Raw genomic sequence first — 19,312 nt, 5'->3', positions numbered from 1 at the left:
TGACGCCGTGTGGTTATTTTTGTTTGTGGAGTTAAAAGGGAAGTGAAATATTTTCCTTGTCTCTCTCCAGATTGGCTTCACACCTGGCCTCTTTTCTTCACTTACATTACCTGCCTGGCTCTTGCAGGCTTTTGGATTTTTGACCCTTGACCAAGTCAAGCTTCCTAGATGTCCTCTAAGACCTTCCTAAACTCTGTGTAACTGCCTGCAGCTTCCCTGTAGGCTGGCTCTGGAAGCTTGAGGAGGCAGGGAGCTGGCGTTTCCTGAGCACTTGATATGTGCCAGGTGCTGTGTGTGACGCGATGGACTGCTGCCATCCTCACGGTATCCCTACAGAGAGGGCACTTTGTGGATGAGGAAACAGGCTCAGAGGGGTGAGTGGCAAAGGCGGGCTTTGTGATGCCAGAGCTTGTGTGCTTAACCAACGCTGGCTGGTTTTTCAGTTTTTTGTTTCTTTCTCTTTTTTTTTTGAGACAGAGTCTCACTCTGTTATCAAGTTGGAGTGCAGTGGCGTGATCTCGGCTCACTCAGCCTCTGTCTCCTGCCCCAGCCTCCCAAGTAGCTGGGACTACAGATGTGTACCACCACGCCTGGCTAATTTTTGTATTTTTAGTGGAGACGGGGTTTCACCATGTTGGCCAGGATGGTCTTGATCTCTTGACCTCGTGATCCGGCCGCCTCGGCCTCCCAAAGTGCTGAGATTACAGTTGTGAGCCACTGCACCCAGCCTTGTTTCTTTCTCTTAAGCCAAGGGACCTTCTGCTTAGATTTGTGCCAGAAACCCAATATGGAAAACACAGGAGTGGGGCCGCTCACTTGCTGGTTCTGACTAGGGAAGGGGATTGTACTGCTGCCTGCTCAGCCCAAGGCATCTCTCTTTTTTTTTTTGATTACATGTTGCAATGATACTTTGGATGTATTGACGTAAATAAAACAGTAAAATCAATTGCACTTGTTTCATTTTACTTTTCTTTCCTTTTTTTGAGATGGAGCCTCACTCTGGAGTGTAATCTTGGCTCACTGCAACCTCCGCCTCCTAGGTTCAAGTGCCTCAGCCACCCAAGTGACTGGGATTACAGGCACACCTGGCTAATTTTTGTATTTTTAGTAGAGACAGGGTTTCACCATGTTGGCCAGGCTGGGCTTGAACTCCTGGCCTCAAGTGATCCACCTGCCTCCACCTCTCAAAGTACTGGGATTACAGGTGTGAGCCACTGCATCCAGCGTTGGTTTACTTTTCTCAATGTGGCCACTAGACTATTTTAAACTCCTCTTGGGTGTCGCGTCAGATTTCAGGTGGACAGCACTGTTCTAGAAACCCCAGGCTGGCCAGGCGTGGTGGCTCATGCCTATAATCTCAATACTTCAGGAGGCCAAGGCAGGAGGACAGTTTTAGCCCAGGAGTTCAAGACCAGCCAGGGCAACATAGTGAGATCTGATCTCTTCAAAAAAATTGAAAAATGAGCTGGGAGTGGTGGCACACAACTGTAGTCCCAGCTACTTGGGGGCTTGAGGCAGGAGGATTGCTCGATGCCAAGAGGTCAAGGCTGCAGGGAGCTATGATTGTACCACTGCACTCCAGTCAGGGCTACAGAGGGAGATGCAATCTCAGGAAAAAAAAAAAGAGGCCCTGTCACTGAATGTGTGCAGAGTGGAGGCTGCCCCTCCTGGACATAGCCCTGTCCCCCCTACTCCCTTAGAAGGCGCTTCACCCACTGGGGTTACCTGCCTGGCTCCTACAGGTAGGAATGTTTGTGGCCTGTGCATGAGTCTCCCACTTACCACCGGGTTTCTCCTAGAAGAAACACCTCTCCTCCCCGAAGATAGTCTTTGAACTATTTGAAGACAAGGATCTGCCTTGAATCTCGTTCACAGACTCAGCACCCTTGTTCAGGGACTCCTCACACAGCGTGGATTTTACTCTTTGGTCACTGTGGGGAGTGAGAGGGCTTGGGCTCGGGCTTGAGTGACAGGGCTGGGTCCCATTGTTGGCCCTTCCTCCCGGTGTTTTCTCCACAGGTGGAAGCATTTTCTCTCTCTGAACTTTTGCTTCCTCTGTAAGATGGGGTACCTTGCCGGGTGTGGTGGCTCACACCTCTAATCACAGCACTTTGGGAGGCCAAGGCGGGCAGATCACCTGTGGTTGGGAGTTCAAGACCAGCCCGACCAACAGAGAAACCCTGTCTCTACTAAAAACACAAAATTAGCCAGTCATGGTGGTGGGCACCTGTAATTCTAGCAACTTGGGAGGCTGAGGCAGGAGAATCGCTTGAACCTGGGAGGCAGAGGTTGCTGTGAGCTGAGATTGCGCCACTGCACTCCAGCCTGGGCGACAAGAGTGAAACTGTCTCAAAAAGAAAAAAAAAAATGTGGGGCGCCTTGTACCTCCCTTCCCTGGCTAGTGTGGGGACTCCAGGAGTAACGGCTTGACAGGACTTCAGAAAGTGCTTCCCTCCTCTCACCACCTCCAATCCATCACTATGAAGGTGGTGCCTCAGTGATGGCGCCAGGAGGTGGTATGGAAATGTGACGCAGTACAGAGACCCCAGAGGTGAACTAGTGGGATTCTTTCCCACCCTTGTCACTCAAGGGAAGAGAGCAGAACAGACATGAGAAGGACTGAAGGCTTTCAGAAACCCTTCTGGAGGGAGGATTCTCTTTTTACTGATGTGGATAAGGATATTTAATTGTCAGGCATCATAGCGAGGCGGGGGCCCTTTGGAGTGGTCAGACCGGGGGACAGGGCAGAGCTGGCATAATTCAGGCTGTGGGGGCCAGCGGTGGGCACGTTCACAGGGCTGGTGGAGGAGGGCGGGGAGAGGGTGTTTAGCACCATGCCGCCCTCATCCAAGGAGCGCTTGTATGGAACCGTAGCATCGTTTCGGAGGTCCTGGAAAGCCAAGTAGGCCTGGAATATCTGTGGGCAGAAAAGGGCACACTGAAGGCTGACTTGGGCTGGGCTGGGCAGGTCAGGAGAGGGACTGGGCTGGGGACCAGCCTGGGAGGAAGACAAGGGTCCCGGTATTTGAACTGCTCACTGCCCAGGGGCCCTGGGCCGAAGCATGGGCCCTGGTGCTGGGTTGTGGCTGCTCAGAAAAGGGGCACTTGGAAGGGACCAGCAGAGTCTTGGGGGAGCCCCCTACCCCTGACTCCCAGGGGAGCTGAGTGAGAGCAGGAATGTTCTAGCCCTTTCAACCGTGCCCTGCAGAGGATGCCCCTCCTAGGGAGGGGTGGTAGAGGGGCTTGTCCTCACCCAGGCAAGAATGGAGAAGAAGGTGAAGGTGATGGCCACCTGGGCACTGCTGCTCCCCAGGAGAAACTCTTTGGGTGGTGAATGCTGCCACTGGTTGGTCAGGAAGCAGAAACCCATGAACCAGACAATTATCCAGAGAACTGTGGCATCACAGGGAAAGAAGAGGGGCAGGGGGAAACCTCGCTCAGGCAGGGCTGCTGAGGACAGGGCTGGTGGTCTTGCTGCATGACCTCTCATGAGTCACTGAAAAAAATTTTTTTTTTGGCCAGGCAGGGTGGCTCACCCCTGTAATCCCAGCACTTCGGGAGGCCGAGGTGGGTGGATCACCTGAGGTTGGGAGTTTGAGATCAGCCTGACCAACGTGGAGAAACCCCATCTCTACTAAAAATACAAAATTAGCTGGGCGTGGTGGTGCATGCCTGTAATCCCATCTACTTCGGAGGCTGAGGCAGGAAAATCGCTTGAACCTGGGAAGTGGAGGTTGCAGACAGCCAAGATCACACCACTGCACTCCAGCCCGGGCAACAAAAGCGAAGCTCTGTCTCAAAAATAAGTACATAAATAAATAAAATAATTTTATTAGCTTCTATGTTGACACATCTCCCACAAGTTATTCCCCAATCCCTCGAAGCCCTCCCTAGAGTGAGCCGCTGGAGTAGAGCTGCGCTGTCTAATACAGGAGCCACTGGCCACATGCAGCTGTTTAAATTTCTATTCATCAACACAGAATTTTAGCCTGGGTGCAGTGGCTCACGCCTGTAATCCCAACATTTTGGGAGGCTGAGGCTGGTGGATCACTTGAGGCCAGGTGTTCGAGACCAACCTGGCCAACATGGCAAAACCCTCTCTACTAAAAATACACAAACTAGCCGGGCGTGGTGGTGGGCACCTGTAGTCCCAGCTACTCAGGAGGCTGAGGCAGGAGAATCGCTTGAACTCTGGAGGCAGAAGTTGCAGTGAGCCGAGATCGTGCCACTGCCCTCCCGCCTGGGCGACAGAGTGCAACTCTGCTTCACATACACAAAAAGAAAGCCCAGGTACAGAACATTTCCACCCTCACAGGGAGTTCTCTTGTACAGCGTAGATTCAATGACCTTTGAGGGCTCTCTTGGCCCTAAGTCACTGGGACTGGCCCGGTGGGGAGCAGGAGCAGAGTGGGTGAGGGGTTGAGATCAAGCTGACTGAGAGGAAGGAGGTCAGGCCCCAAGAAAAGGACACACATTTTGCGCTTGCTGTGTGCCAAGCTCCACTGGGAGTGTCTGGTAGTGGTTACGAGGCAAGACTTTGCATTGAAGTGTGTGACCTGCCATTCAGCAGCTGGGTCCCCATTACATTACCTCATCCAGCCTCAGTTTCCTCCTCCGTAAAATGGGAATATGAACAGGACTTACCTCCTGGGGTGGTTCTGAGGACTAAAGGAGAGGAGGCACTTGGAGCCCGTCTGTCTGTGCCTGCCCCGTGGGAGGCACCCAGTAGCCGTTGGCATTACTATAGGCCTACTTTATCTCATTTCATTCTCAGAAAGCCCCTGCCAGGTAAGGGATTTCATCCCAGCTTCTACTGATGCTCAGAGAGGGGAAGAGAGCTTCGAAAGCCCACAGGGCGGGGATGCGCTGGGTGATTTCCAACCCAGGTCTGTCTGGCTCCATGCTCTGAACCCCGCTTCCTGCCACTGGGTGGTGGCCTTTCAAGAAATGTTCTGTGAATGAGGGAAGTGAATGCAAAGGAAGCACGGGGCAGAAGGGAGGCTGCTAGAATTTTCCTGGGGGTCAGAAGAGGTGACCCTTACCGGGGTCTGAGGGAGGAGTAATAATTCCCCAGGGGGAGACAGCAGGTGCCGGGGCAGTGGGAAGCTCTGGGTCACGTGTGGTCAGATGCCTCCTGCTGGGAGGACAGTCAAGGTGAAGGCCGGCTGGGTGGTGAAGGGTTGTGCCCGGGAGGCCCTGGGGAGCCTGCAGGGCTGTGAGCAGGAGGAGGGGAAGCTCTGGGTCAGGGGGTCCTGGGGGCTCACCAGCCAGGACGAAGTCCAGGAGCTGGAAGGCTGTCCTGAAGCGGGTGCTGGCGATGAGGGTCTCCTGGGTGTCCAGGACGAGGAAGGCCAGGCAGCTGAGGAAGGCCAGGAAGCCAGCTCCCACGGCAAAGCTGCAGGCCATGTTGTTGCTGTTGAGAATGCAGTGGAGCTGCGGAGACTCCACCTTGTTCTGGTAGCCATCAGTCAGCAGGGAGGAGAAGATGATCAGGGAGAAGACCTGTGGATTCCCCGGGGCCAGAGAGGAGCTCAGCTTCTCCCCAGAGCTGCTCCTCTTTCCCCCCTGGTGCTGTGGTCTTTCTGCACTGGGCCGTCTGGGCCCCTCCCTCCTTGTCATTGTCACAGTGTCAGAGCCCTCAGCTTCCTGCCCCGCGTCCCCTCTGCTCCATTCTGGCTCAGGCCTCGTCAGCTCCCCTCGGCCCTCGCCCCTGCCTCCTCCCAGCCTCCCTGCCTCCAGTCTCCTCCACCTCAGCCCACATCCCCCATGGTCCCAGGGGAGTCTTTCCACACCCTGCCCCTCCCTGCCCATAGCCCCTCATGACTCCCTAGTGCTGCAGGACTGAGTCCCATCCTGAAGCCTGGCCTTGGAGGCCCTGCAGAGTCTCCGCTCCCCTCACTCTCCCAGTTTCATCTCTCCCCACTCACCCCTGCCTCCTCCACACTCTCCTTCTGCCACCAAACCCAGGTACCCGCATAAAATGCTTGGCACAGTGCCCAGGACATGGGAAGAACTGAATCAGTGTTTGCAGTCGTGATTATTGTCTCTGCCTCTCAGCTCTTCCCTCTGGGGTGGTTCCGAGGACTAAATGAGAGGAGGCACTTGCAGCCCTTCCCTCTGCGACTTCTGTCTCCTTCCTCCTGGCCTTGCTAATTCCAATCCCCCACCCCTTTTTTTTGTAGCCCAGGCTAGAGAGCAGTGGCGCAACCTTGGCTCACTGCAACCTCTGCCTCCCGGATCGTGGTTCAAGCCATTCTCCTGCCTCAGCCTCCTGAGTAGCTGGGTTTACGGGCACACGCCGCCATGCCCAGCTAATAGAGATGAGGTTTCGCCATGTTGGCCTGGCTGGTCTTGAACTGCTGACCTCGTGATCCACTCGACTCAGCCTCCCAAAGTGCTGGGATTACAGGCATGAGCCACAGCACCCAGCCGCACCCGATTCCTTTCTTACATTCAAGTTGCAAAACAGTCCAAGCATACAGAAAAGCTCCGAGAGAAACACCTGGGGTTGGCTGCCCAAACTAACACATGTGGACATTTTGCCTTGTTTTTTGGCTTCAGGATTTTGTTTTAGACAAATACAACACTGATCTGGTAACCCTGACCCTCTGGTCTGTGCATGGTGCACCATCTGCGTCCATGCCTGTCTTCCATGTGTATTTGCTAAATAAACCACAGAAACACTCTACACACACTCACTCTGGTCATCCTTATGGCCACCCTAGGACACGGGCGCTTCTCACAGCCCTATTTTCAGATAATGGAACTGAGGCGCAGAGAGGATAAGGAGTTGGCTGAACCCAGCTGGCTGACCAATGGCTGGGTGTGGTGACTCATGCCTGTGATTCAAGCATTTTGGGAGGCTGAGGTGGGAGGATCATGTCAAGCCAGGAGTACCAGCCTGAGCATCAGAGTGACATCCAGTCTCTACAAAAATGTTAAAAACAAAAATAGCTAAGGCCAGGTGCAGTGGCTCACACCTGTAATCTCGCACTTTGGGAGGCTGAGGCGGGTGGATCACAAGGTCAGGAGTTCAAGACCAGCCTGGCCAACACAGTGAAACCCTGTCTCTACTGAAGATACAAAAAATTAGCTGGGTGTGGTGGCACATGCCTGTGGTCCCACATACTTGGGAGGCTGAGGCGGAAGAATCACTTTTACCTGGGAGGCAGAGGTTGCAGTGAGCCGAGATCGTGCCATTGCACTGCAGCCTGTGTGACAGGGTGAAACTTTTGTCTCAAAAAAAAAAAAAAAAATAGCTGGATGTGGTGGTGTGTACTGGTAGTTCCAGCTACTTGGGAGGCTGAGGCAGGAGGATCACTTGAGGCCAGGAGGCTGAGGCTGCAGTGAGTCATGATCGTGCCACTGCACTACAGCCAAGGTGACAGAGCAAGACTCTCTGTCTCAAAACAAACAAACAAAAATCTGGGCACAGTGACTCACATCTGTAATCCCAACACTTGGGAGGCCAATGCGGGAGGAATCGCTTAAGCTAAGGAGACCAGCCTGGACAACAGAGTGAGATCTAGTACCTACAAAAAAAAAATAAAATTAGCTCAGTGTGGTGGCATGCACTGTAGTCCCAGATACTTGTGGGGCTGAGGTAGGAAGTTCACTTGAGACCCCTAATTCGAGGCTGCATGTGAAAAATTCAGTAATATTTCACATGTAAAATGATCGTGCCACTGCACTCGAGGCTGGGTGACAGAGTGAGACCCTATCTTAAAAAAAAAAGGTCAGCTGGTCAGTGTGTGTCAGAGCCTGGATTTGAACCAAAGCAGCCTAGCTCCTGAGTCTGCCCTTGACCCCTTGCTCTCCTACCTCACACTGGACCAGGTGTCTCAAGGGCAGGGGCTCCTATCAACAAAATTCAGTAAACATTTGAAGCCCCAATGATTTGTCCCAGATGGTCACAATGCAGCAGGGCAGGTCCATGCCAGACAAACACAAGCTGTTATGTAGACGGGGGGGGGGGTGGGGTGGGGTGAGGGGAGTGTTGATCTAGGAGGGCTTTCTGGATGCGGCAGTGCTTACGAGGAGTACTGAAGAATGAGAAAGGCTGAGGAATGAGAGAAATCCATCTGGAGGACAATAGGGAGCCACAGAGGGCTGTAAGCAGAGGATGGGCAGGGGCAGCTCTGGGTGCAGGTGTAGAAAGACCCTCCGTGTGAAGATGGGTTGGAGGTAGTGAGCCTGGAATCTGGGAGGCCAGGGGGTAGGCTGGGGCCTGGGGTTGGGGAGAGAGTCAAGGTGGAAGCCAGACTGAGGGTTGGATTTAAGATGAGTTCTTTACTGGACCTTAAAGAACAAGGAGTTTCTCGGGCAGACAAGAGGAGGAGGGGTATTCCCGGCTGGGCAGAGGGCACACGGAAAAGCCAGATGTTGCAGCGCTGGCAACTTCAGAGATAAGACAGAAACTCATTGGAGGGTTTTGGTGTGAGATGAGGCTGGAAAAGTGGGTGGTAGCCAGACCCTAGGAGGCCTGGAACGCCAGGACCAGGAGCCGGACCTAGGGAGCCATGGAAAGCATTCAATGTTATGAATGGGAGATTCTGTGCGGGGGACAGCCAGGGTCAGACCTTGGGATTAGAGGCGCCCTCTGGGGTCATGTGACTGATGGATTGGAGGTAGGCAAGACAAGAGTCCAACACACCTGAGAGGAGGTGGGGAGGCCCAGGAGAGAAACGCTGAGGCCAGAGCCCTGGGGAATTCAGTAATATTTCACATGTAAAATAGGACTTGGTGATTAATTGGAACCGGCAGTGTTGATGATACGGGCTGGGGTTGGGGTGGGTAGGCCAAGGGAATCAGAATGTTGAAAATCTTCCCTTTGGCCTGGTGTGGGGACTCATGCCTGTAATCCCAGTGCTTTGGGAGTTTGAGGTGGGAGGATTGCTTGAACCTTTGAGGTCGGGACTGCCGTGAGCTGTGATTTCACCACTGCTCTCCAGCCTGGGCCACAGACTGAGACCCTGTCTCAAAAAAGAAGGAAAAGAAAATCTCCCTTTCGTTAGACTTGGAACTCTTTCTGGACAGGCTCTACACAGGACTCTTCTCTCTTTTTTCTTTTTTTTTTGAGACAGTGTATCACTCTGTCTCGCAGGCAGGCTGGAGTGCAGTGGCATGATCACAGCTCACTGCAGCCTTGATCTGGGCTCAAGCGATCTTCCTACCTCAGCCTCCTAAGTAGCTGGAACTACAAGTGCAAAACACCAAGACTCACTAATGTTTACTTTTTTGTAGAGATGGTACTGCTATGTTGCACTGGCGGGTCTCAAACTCCTGGCCTCAAGCAATCCTCCTGTTTCAGCCTCCCAAAGCATTAGGATTACAGGCATGAGTCACATTGCTTGTCCCCCACCCCAACTTTTTTTTTGAGATGAAGTTTTGCTCTTGTTGCCCAGGTTGCAGTGCAATGGCATGATCTTGGCTCACCGCAACCTCTGCTTCCTGTGTTCAAGCAATTCTCCTACCTCAGCCTCCCGTAGCTGGGATTACAGCCATGTGCCACCATGCTCGGCTAATTTTTTGTATTTTTAGTAGAGATGGGGTTTCTCCCATGTTGGTAAGGCTGGTCTTGAACTCCTGACCTCAGGTGATCCGCTCATTTTGGCCTCCCAAAGTGCTGGGGTTACAGGCATGAGCCACCACACCCAGCCGCCCAGCCCCTTCTCTCTGTCCCCAGCACCCAGCACTAGACTGGACTTCAGCAATTGTGTGTTGCAAGAGTGAATGACTTTGGCTTCGTCCTGGCTCTTGCCCTGCCCTTCAGAGTGGAGATGGAGGAGGCAAAGAACTGACCCCTAAACTCCTCAGCTTCTGTCCATCCTCCCTTCTCCTTTGCCTTAATTGCCTTCTGTGAACAACAGCAGCAACACCCTGACTCTCTGTTTGTGCCTCGCCCTTCAGCAATAACCAAGGGTATTCACATCCATCATCTCACTGGATCTGCACAGCGACCCTGGGAGGGAGGCTGTAAGATGATTCTCCCTATTTTGGAAGAACTGAGTCTATAGAGGGGGAGTGTCTTGCCCTGCTGGTCTGAGGCAGAGCCAGGTCGAGGACGGGAAAGCACATTGATCATTTTTGAGCCCATATTCATTTTACCTGCGTTACCTCCCTGGAACCTCACACCGGCCCCACGTGGGGGAGGTTATTAATTCATTTCTGTTTCACAGGTGATAAATCGAAGCCATTATGGTGGCGTGGAAAGAGCCAGACGCGTCTGACTGTGCCAGCTGTATGGCCTTGGGCAAATCACTCATCTCTTGGAGCCTCAGTTTCCCAGCCTGTTTCTATGTGATGAAAAGGAGGAATGTAGGGGTAGGGGCCTGGCTCTAGTAGGTGCCCAGGAAAATGGTCATTCTTGTGATTTGCTCAGAGAGGGGAGGCTTTCTCGCAAGGTCAGAAAGGGGATTGGAATCTAGCCCTCCTGACATTTAGGCAGGGGGGCTGGCTGTCCACTGACCTCCAAAACACTGGGCTGTGGCATGAGCCCGGGACCTTGGAGATATGAGGAGAAGGGGTTCATATGGGCTGGAGGGACCCTCTCCCTCTGAAGCCTCAGTCCAAACTCCTTCCATGCCCTCCCTGGCCTGTCCCCAGGGAGGGAGCAAAGATTCATCAGTTAAGGCACCAGCTGGCAGGCGGCAGCGAGGACAAGAGCACCAGCTGCCCAGAGACTCCCTACTGAGGAGCCAGGCCAGGGGGGAAGGAGGAGAGGGCGGGCGGGCGGATGGAGGCGGCGGGCAAAGTCCATGACCAGAACGTCTGGCATGGCTGGCGGCTCCTCCTTCCCTTTCCCCGCACCAGTCCACACCAGCTTGCCACCCGCCCTGCCTTCGGAGGCTTTCCAGATGGGTGGGTGGATCAGAGTTGGACTTGCTCGCCAACTGGGTGATGTCCTTGGCCAGATCACTCAACATCTGTGAGCCTCAGTTTCTCAATTGGGTTAAACAGGGATCAGAATGCCTGCATCACAGGGTTGTGATGAGGGGTAGAGGAGCTAACACTGGCGAAGGATCCAGTGCTGGGATGTGGCTTGCAAGATTCCCCTCTTTCCCTGGGGGAGGACAACGGACACAAGTCCTGATCATCCTAGGCCCTCTTCTCACTCACAAGTAATGATTTGTTTTGATAATCCCTATTTAAGGCCGGGCGCGGTGGCTCACACCTGTAATTCTAGGGCTTTGAAAGGCCAAGGTGGGTGGATCATTTGAGGTCAGGGGTTCAAGATCAGATTGGCCAAGATGGCGAAACCCCATGTCTACTAAAAACACAAAAATTAGTCGGGTGTGGCGGCGCACGCTGGTAATCCCTCACTTGGGAGGCATGAGACTTGCTTGAACCTGAGAGGTGGAGGTTGCAGTGAGCTGAGATTACACCACTGCACTCCAACCTGGGTAACGGAGCAAGACTCTGTCTCAAAAAATAAATAAATAAATAAAAAGAAAAGAATAAAAAATAGGCTAGGTGCAGTGGCTCACACCTGTAATCCCAGTACTTTGGGAGGCTGTGGCGGGCCAATCACAAGGTCAGGAGTTTGAGACCAGCTTGACGAACATGGTGAAACCTCTTCTCTACTAAAAATACAAAAATTAGCCAAGTGTGGTGGCATGTGCCTGCAATCCCAGCTACTCAGGAGGCTGAGGCAGGAGAATCACTTGAACCCAGGAGGCGGAGGTTGCAGTGAATCGACGTGGCGTCACTGCACTCCAACCTGGGTGACAGAGCGAGACTCAAGTCTCAAAAAAAAAAGTCACTAAGGAAAGATTACTTGCCCTGCCCATGCTAATCAGTTTACAGGCATTCATTTGTTTCATTTCACAACCGTCCTTTCTAGGAGTAGGGCATTAGGATCTTCTTTTCACAGATGAGAGCATGGAGACATTGAGAGAAATCAAGTAACTTGCTCAACGTCACACAGACATAGGGTGACCATGCAGGCCATCAAACAAAAAGGGCACTTTTGAGAATGAAAGGTGTGTGGCCGGGCTCGGTGCCTCACGCCTGTAATCCTAGCACTTTGGAAGGCCGAGGTGGGTGGATCACCTGAGGTTAGGAGTTCAAGACCAGCCTGGCCATAATGGTGAAACCCCATCTTTAAAAAAAAAGAGAGCGAGAGAATGAAAGGTGCTGCTAATGAAAGGTGCTGCTACTGGTAATTACGCCAGGCCTGGCCCAGGTATAAACTGGGCAGTATGCCACTTTGCAAGGACAGCACATGGCTGAGCCAGGATTCCAGGCCTGTTTGTTCCTTCTCCAACCTGAGGCTCTAGAAGGGGCCGAGAGGAGATACTCTGGATAAGGAATCTGGGAGTGGAGACCCTGGGTTTCAGCCGGGGAACCCCACCTACTTCCAATACCTCAATCAAGTCCCATCATCTCCCTGGGCCTCAGTTTCCAATTCTATTAAAGGAGAACAATGGAAGCAGCACAGGTGAAAGCTCAGAGCCACAGCCCCAACCCTTCATGTACTGAAGTCCAGAGACGTCCAGAGACGAGCAGCGATTGGCTCAAGATCACGCAGCAAAGTCTAGGCTGCGTGAGGATTTGACTCCAGTGGCCAGATTCTTCGGGAATGTGGTGATGATGAAATGAATGCTGGCATAGTGCCCAGCACACAGTGACCACCCCACATCTGGTACTTCAGGTCTGCATTCCTCATGCTCTTCCTAGAGGCCCCAGCCCCTGTTCCTCTCCTCCTCCTCCCTCAACTGGGCTCTGGCATCTCACAGATCTGAGTTTGAATCCTGCCCCTCCCTGCCTTTTACTGCATGACCTTAGCCTATGCTATCTCATAGTAATGAAAATGTTCCATATCGACAATAATTTTTTTTTTTTGAAATGGAGTCTCACTCCGTCATCAAGGCTGGAGTGCTACCTCTGCCACCTCAAGGCATCCTCGAGTCTCAGCCCCCTAAGCGGGGGCTGGGACTACTGGCTTGCGCCACCACGCCTGGCTAATTTTTTTTTGAGATGGAGTCTCGCTCTGTTGCCCAGGCTGGAGTGTAGCAGTTCAATCTCAGCTCACTGCAACCTCTGCCTCCTGGGCTCAAGCGATTCTCCTGCCTCAGCCGCCTGAGTAGCTGGGATTACAGGCACCTGCCACCATGCCTGGCTAATTTTTATATTTTTAGTATAGACGGTGTTTCACCATTTTGGTTAGGCTTGTCTCGAACCCCTGACCTCGTGATCTGCTCGCCTTGGCCTCCCAAAGTACTGGGATAACAGGTGTGGACTACCACACCTTGCCTATACTGTCTAATTTGAGAGTCCCCAGCTACATGTGGCTGCTGAGCATGTAAAATGTGGCCACTGTGACTGAAGAATGGACTGTTTTTTTTTTTTTAGAGACAGAGTTTCGCTCGTTGCTCAGGCTGGAGTAGTGTGGCACAATATTTTGGCTCATGACAAACTCTGCCTACTAGGTTCAAGTCAATCTCCTGCCTCAGTCTCCCAAGTAGCTGGGACTAAGGCTCATGCCACCACGCTTGGCTAGTTTTGTGTTTTTAGCAGACGGGGTTTCTCCATGTTGGTCAGGCTGGTCTTAAACTCCCGACCTCGGGTGAGCCACCCACCTCGGCCTCCCAAAGTGCTGGGATTACAGGCGTGAGCCACTGCATGCGGACTGGATCTTATTTTTAATTAGTGCAAAGGGAGGTAGTCACATGTGGCTGTGGCTACCCCACTGGACAGCCCAGATTTTAAAAATTTACTTAGGCTGGGTGCAGTGGCTGACACCTGTAATCTCAGCATTTTGGGAGGCTGAGGTGGGCAGATCACTTGACATCAGGAGTTCGAGACCAGCCTGGGCAACATGGCGAAACCCTATCTTTTTAATTCTTTAATCTCAGCTACTCTCGAGGTTGAGGCAGGAGAATCGCTTGAACCTAGGAGGTGAATGTTGCAGTGAGACGAGATCAAGCCACTGCACTCTGGGTGACATAGTGAAACTGTTTATTTCTTTTTCTTTCTTTCTTTTTTTTTTTTTTTTGAGATGGAGTCTGGCTCTGTTGCCCAGCCTGGAGTACAGGGGTATGATCTCCGCTCACTGCAACGTCTGACACCCAGGTTCAAGAAATTCTCCTGCCTCAGCCTCCTTGATAGCTAGGATTACAAGTGTGCACCACTATGCCTGGGTAATTAAGACTGTTTTGAAAAAAAAAATTACTTAACTTTTCTGAGCCACAGTTTTCTTGTCTCAGAGACGGGACTCGTGGCACCTACTCTGAGTCCTGTTCCTTACTATGAGAGTCCATAAGTGCCTCTATAGCACTGGGCCCATAGTGGGGTGCTCGGGTAAAGGTGGCGTCAGCATTTGGTCCCTGTTGCTTTGTTTCCTCGTCTGACCCCTTCCTTGCCCCCCTCCTCCCACACTGTGTCTGGGAGAGCTCCTGGCTCCTGTCACCCAGGGGCACAGGTGGGCCAGGGGAGGGCCTCACCCCCTCGAAGACCCGAGTGATGGTCTTGGGCCTCTTCAGAAACTGCACGGCTTTGCTGCTGGCCAGGTCCTGGAGGCTTTCTGGGATGTGCATGGCAGCTGCTCTCCTTTGGGGGCACTGGGAGCTGGGGTGCTGGCCACTGTCTGCTGGACGCTGCTGTCTGGGACTCCAGGCTGGCCCTGGGCTCCGCTGCTGTGGGATGACACAGATGGAGGATGCCAGTCAGGGGCGCAGGTGGAGGGGCTGTCAGGGGTCCCAGGATTGGGGGACATGGGGTCGGGATGTACGGGGGAGTCCCCAGAATAAAGTTGTGTGAGGTGAGGGGGATGCTGGGCCTCTTAGGAGAGTGTGGGGTGAAGGGGCTGCCAGTGGCCCCAGAAGTAGGGGACATAGGATGGGGGTGCAAGTGGGTTGCAGGGAATGGGGTTGTGTCTTGAGGGGGCTTCTGGGAGCCCCAGGAGTGGGAGGCATAGGATAGGGGTATGGGGGGGTTCCCAGGAATGGGGTTGTGTTGGGTGGGAGGGTTGCTGGGGGTTGGAGAGGTGGTGGTGCAGGGTGAGTTGCTGACGGTGCCCTGAGTTGAGGTGTGGGTTAAGGGGTCTATGGATGATTCCAGAGAGGTGAGGGCCTGGGATGAGGGGGATTCTGGGGGTTCTAGGAATGGGGGACTAAGTGAAGGGACTGCTTCATGTTCCAGAAATCAGGAATGTGGGCTGAGGGGATTGTGGGGTGAGAGGGCTGCCAGGGGTCCCAGAGGTAGAGTGCAGGGGAGGGCTGGCATATTTGGGGACTACATCCTGTGACCCAGGAGCAGAAGGGGTCGCAGAAGGATGGGGTCCCTCTGTGAGAGGACACAGGTGGGATTTTCTGGGGACTAGGGGGTGCTGCCATTGAGGTCAGAGCCCCTGGGAGGTCTGAACGCGAAGAATCCCTTTTAGGCTTAGGGGTGACAGCACCCATCATGGAGAACCCAGGCATCAGGGCACTTTTCAGCCTTTCCCTGTCATTTGGGGCTGTTTCCCAGAATAGGGGCCTCCCTTTCGAATTCAGCTCCATTTTCATGAAAGTGCACTTCCCCAAGCTGGGAGTCGGGGCCTCGGATTTGAAACCTTAGAATGAGGCCAGGCCTCGGCACTGGGCTACCTTCTTAGTATCGCAGTCTCCTCTTTAAGGACCTGGAATAGGAGTGCTGGGGTTTGGGAGTGACGCCGCCTGACAAAGGGCCGCCCCTTCTCTGGAGGGCCAATCTGCGTCGTCTGGGGGCCCAGCCTTCCTTCCGCCTGCCCACCCGCCCTGGTCCCTGGCGCCACCTCAGCCTTCTTTTGGTTCCGCTTTTTCCCGCCTTTTCGCTCCTCCACAGCTGATTGGCTGCTCCCAAGTCCCGCCCCCTCCCTCTTTCCACCTCAGGAGCTGACACGAGCAGGGGCGTGGCCTCGGTGGACGTTGGGCAGCGCGCCGTTGGCTGACTGCGCGCGGGAGCTCTGTCCCGCCCCACTCCTCTCGGGAGTCTCGAGCGCACTCCGCCCCTTCCCTTTGAAGCAAGCGGACAAGGAGACACTCCTGCGGCGCATGCGTCGCGCCCAAAAAGAGGCCTGTGGTAGAGAAAGAGAAGCAGCTGGTGCATGCGTAGTTGACATAGCGAGTCGGCAGGGAGAATGGACAGAGCGCATTGACCCAGGCTTTGCGCATGCGTTTTACTGCTGGCTGAAGCCGAACCTCGAGAGCCCAGGACACCCTTCTGCACATGCGCAGGAGGCTCAATGACAGTCACGCTTTGGCTAAGGTGAGGGAGAGAGCGGGGGATTGCATGGCCAGGGAGGGTGGCCCTGCACCCCCTAGGTAACCTTCCCGAGCATTTCCTGTTCTCTTAAGATCTACCTTGCTGTCTAGACCCCGAAGAAACGTTATGCCACTACAAGGTCCCTGGGTCTGCAAAACGCCCCAGAACATGAGACCTCTGACCCTTGTCTGGGACCCAGGCCAACTGAGCAGTGTGGGAAGGGGACGGGCAAGAGGGGCCTCAAGGCGAGCGAATGAGCTCTGCGCCCTGCCTGGGGTAGGGACGGCTTCTGGAGGGTGGGAAGTGGAGGTGGAAAGGGCGCTTTTCCTCTAGATGGCCTTTGACCCCTGCCCATTTCCCTCTGTTTAGGCTCCGGGGAAAGGGTCTAGCCATGCTGCATGTGACCCGGGGGGTCTGGGGGTCCAGGGTCCGAGTATTGCCACTGTTGCCCACGGTCCTCGGGCCCCCCCGGACCCTCTCATCGCTGGCGGCCAAGATGGGGGAGTATCGCAAGATGTGGAACCCCACAGAGCCCCGCGACTGGGCCCAGCAGTACCGCGAGCGCTTCATTCCCTTCTCCAAGGAGCAGCTGCTCCGCCTCCTAATACAGGTACCGCCCGTCCCGGGTCCAAGAGCCTGGTGACTACGACTCCCAGCAGGCCTCGCGGCGGCAGGGCCTTAATTGCTGCGGAGAACTGCCCTGGGTCCTCCTGGGAGTTGAAGTTCCCGGGTCCCTTTGTGGTCCCTAGTGGGCAGGAGTTGATGAGATGGAATGGTGGAGCCAGGCCTCCGAGATGCAGATGCAGCATCCATTCCGACTCTGGCTTGTTCTGAGGACTTAAACAGGCACCCTCTGGGGCATGGTTTTTCCCTCTGTAAGATGGGTATAGTAATCATCCTCATGATTACTATTTCTGCTGCCTGATAATAATTGTACCTATAAAGTCACAATGCTATAATCGTAATTGTTATCACACGATTTGAGCTCTGACTCTACGACACGGTGCCAGGCATTTTTCATGTATTGTTGAATCATCAGTAACAGAGATACCACCATCATCCCCAATGAGATAATAGAAACAGATGGAAGGAAAGTAATTTACCCAGTGCCACAAGCATAGTGGCTTAAATTTGAACCAAAGTGGTCTGACTCTAGAGCTGGCCCAGGACTAGGCCAGCTCTAGAGTCAGACTAGGTAAGTGAGGCATTTGCTTGACCCTGAGAGTGAGTTACCCATTAAATTTTGCACCATAGGGTGCCACATTCACCTCATCCTAGTCCTGGTCTCACTCCAGAACCTGAGCTCTTACCACCACCATCGTCATCATACCTGTCTTTATTGAGGATGGTCATCCATTCATTTATTTTTATTTTATTTATTTATTTATTTGAGACATCTTGCTCTGTCGCCAGGCTGGAGTGTAGTGGTGTGATCTCGGCTCACTGCAACCTCCGCCTCCTGAGTTCAAGTGATTCTCCTGCCTCAGCCTCCTGAGTAGCTGGGACTACAGGTGCATACCACCATGCCCAGATAGTTTTTGTATTTTTAGTAGAGATCGGGTTTCACCATGTTGGCCAGGATGGTCTCCATCTCTTGACCTCATGATCTACTCACCTTGGCCTCCCAAAGTGCTAGGATTAGAAGTGTGAACCACCACACCTGGCCTTATTTATTTATTTTTTTGAGACAGTGTATCACTCTTGCCCAGACTGGAGTGCAGTGGTGCAAACTCAGCTCATTGTGACCTCTGCCTCCTGGACTCAAGTGATTCTCCTGTCTCGGCCCCCTGAGTAGCTGAGACTACAGGTACCCACCACCACGCCTGGCTAATTTTTGTATTTTTAATAGAGACAGAGTTTCACCGTGTTGTCCAGGTTGGTCTTAAACTCCTGGCCTCAAGTGATCTGCCCACCTTGGCTTCCCAAAGTGCTGGGATTACAGGTGTGAGCCATCACACCCAACCATCATTCATTCATTTAACATGTACTTATTGAACACCTGCTGTATGTACTCAACTATAGGCTTGACAAACACAAATATATGCACACACAAGGATTTGCAAGCAAATACACAAATACACCAAGATGTATACACAAATACACACATACAAATGCACATGCACAAATATACACACACAAATATGCACACATACATACACAAACATGCACACACAAATATGCACACAAAAATACACAAATATACACACACATAAATATGCAAATATATGCACACATATGTAAACACGTGTATACAGGACACCTGTAATCTCATCAAATTCTCACTGTAGCCCTCTGAGAAAGAGGGTGAAATCCTCTGTTGCCAGTGAGGAAACTGAGGCTCAGAGAAGTGAAGACAATTACCCAGGATATTGAGATAGGAAACATAATGAAGTGGTTCAAGGTGGGGTACGGTGGCTCATGCCTGTAATCCCAGCACTTTGGGAGGCTGAGGCAGGTGGATCACCTGAGGTCAGGAGTTCAAGACCAGCCTGGCCAACATGGTGAAAACCCAACTCTACTAAAACTATAAAAAAATTAGCTGGGCTTGGTGGCGTATAGCTGTAGTCTCAGCTACTCAGAAGGCTGAGGCAGAAAAATCTCTTAAACCTGGGAGGCAGAGCTTGCAGTAAGCCGAGATCAGGCCACTGCACTCTAGTCTGGGTGACAGAGCAAGACTCCATCTCAAAAAAAAAAAAAAAAAAAAAGGCCAGGTGCAGTGGCTCAAGCCTGTAATCCCAGCACTTTGGGAGGCCAAGGTGGGTGGATCGAGACCATCCTGGTCAACATGGTGAAACCCCGTCTCTACTAAAAATACAAAAAATTAGCTGGGCATGGTGGCGCGTGCCTGTAATCCCAGCTACTTGGGAGGCTGAGGCAGGAGAATTGCCTGAACCCAGGAGGCGGAGGTTGCGGTGAGCCGAGATCGCGCCATTGCACTCCAGCCTGCGTAACAAGAGCAAAACTCCGTCTCAAACAAAACAAAACAAAAAAGCACAAAAATTAGCTAGGCATGGTGGCAGATGCCTGTAATCCCAGCTACTCGGGAGGCCAAAGCAGGAGAATTGCTGGAACTCAGGAGGTGGAGGTT

At 53.0% G+C, this 19,312-nt stretch overlaps 2 protein-coding genes across 4 annotated transcripts in view; one reads left to right on the top strand and one right to left on the bottom strand.

The window, feature by feature from the left end:
* Positions 1 to 2,639: 2,639 nt before the first annotated feature.
* SYNGR4 (synaptogyrin 4) lies at positions 2,640 to 15,784 on the bottom strand. 2 transcript variants are annotated; one of them, XM_035285900.3, is made up of 5 exons: positions 15,755 to 15,784; positions 14,445 to 14,636; positions 5,265 to 5,502; positions 3,254 to 3,393; positions 2,640 to 2,917 (listed from the first exon to the last, which is right to left on the bottom strand). In XM_035285900.3, the coding sequence occupies exons 2-5, from the start codon at positions 14,535 to 14,537 to the stop codon at positions 2,684 to 2,686; spliced, it is 705 nt and encodes a 234-aa protein (XP_035141791.3). In that variant the 5' UTR covers positions 14,538 to 14,636; positions 15,755 to 15,784; the 3' UTR covers positions 2,640 to 2,683. The 2 variants fall into 2 exon arrangements, with proteins under 2 accessions (XP_035141791.3, XP_002762367.3); XM_002762321.5 differs by having other exon boundaries at positions 15,588 to 15,757.
* Positions 15,785 to 16,186: 402 nt separating this feature from the next.
* The window catches only part of TMEM143 (transmembrane protein 143), a 29,401-nt gene continuing 26,275 nt past the window's right edge, over positions 16,187 to 19,312 (top strand). The window contains exons 1-2 of one of the 2 annotated variants that reach the window (XM_002762354.6): positions 16,187 to 16,227; positions 16,594 to 16,834. In XM_002762354.6, the coding sequence (XP_002762400.3) occupies positions 16,205 to 16,227; positions 16,594 to 16,834 (264 nt within the window). In that variant the 5' untranslated portion in view covers positions 16,187 to 16,204. The remainder of the gene's footprint in view (positions 16,228 to 16,593; positions 16,835 to 19,312) is intronic. The other variant, XM_078359341.1, reaches the window with a different exon arrangement.

Source organism: Callithrix jacchus, chromosome 22, assembly GCF_049354715.1.
Source record: "Callithrix jacchus isolate 240 chromosome 22, calJac240_pri, whole genome shotgun sequence".
Taxonomy (NCBI): domain Eukaryota; kingdom Metazoa; phylum Chordata; class Mammalia; order Primates; family Cebidae; genus Callithrix; species Callithrix jacchus.
The sequence above is the reverse complement of the archived record's forward strand: the minus strand, read 5'-3'. Positions and strand labels throughout refer to the sequence as shown.

Excerpts from the sequence above, each read along its gene's own strand:
- SYNGR4 (XM_035285900.3), bottom strand. The coding sequence starts at position 14,537 with ATGCACATCCCAGAAAGCCTCCAGGACCTGGCCAGCAGCAAAGCCGTG. Across the intron at positions 5,503-14,444 it reads TCACTCGGGTCTTCGAGGGG|GTCTTCTCCCTGATCATCTT; the intron begins GTGAGGCCCTCC and ends GGGAATCCACAG. Across the intron at positions 3,394-5,264 it reads CCTGGACTTCGTCCTGGCTG|TTCTCTGGATAATTGTCTGG; the intron begins GTGAGCCCCCAG and ends GTGATGCCACAG.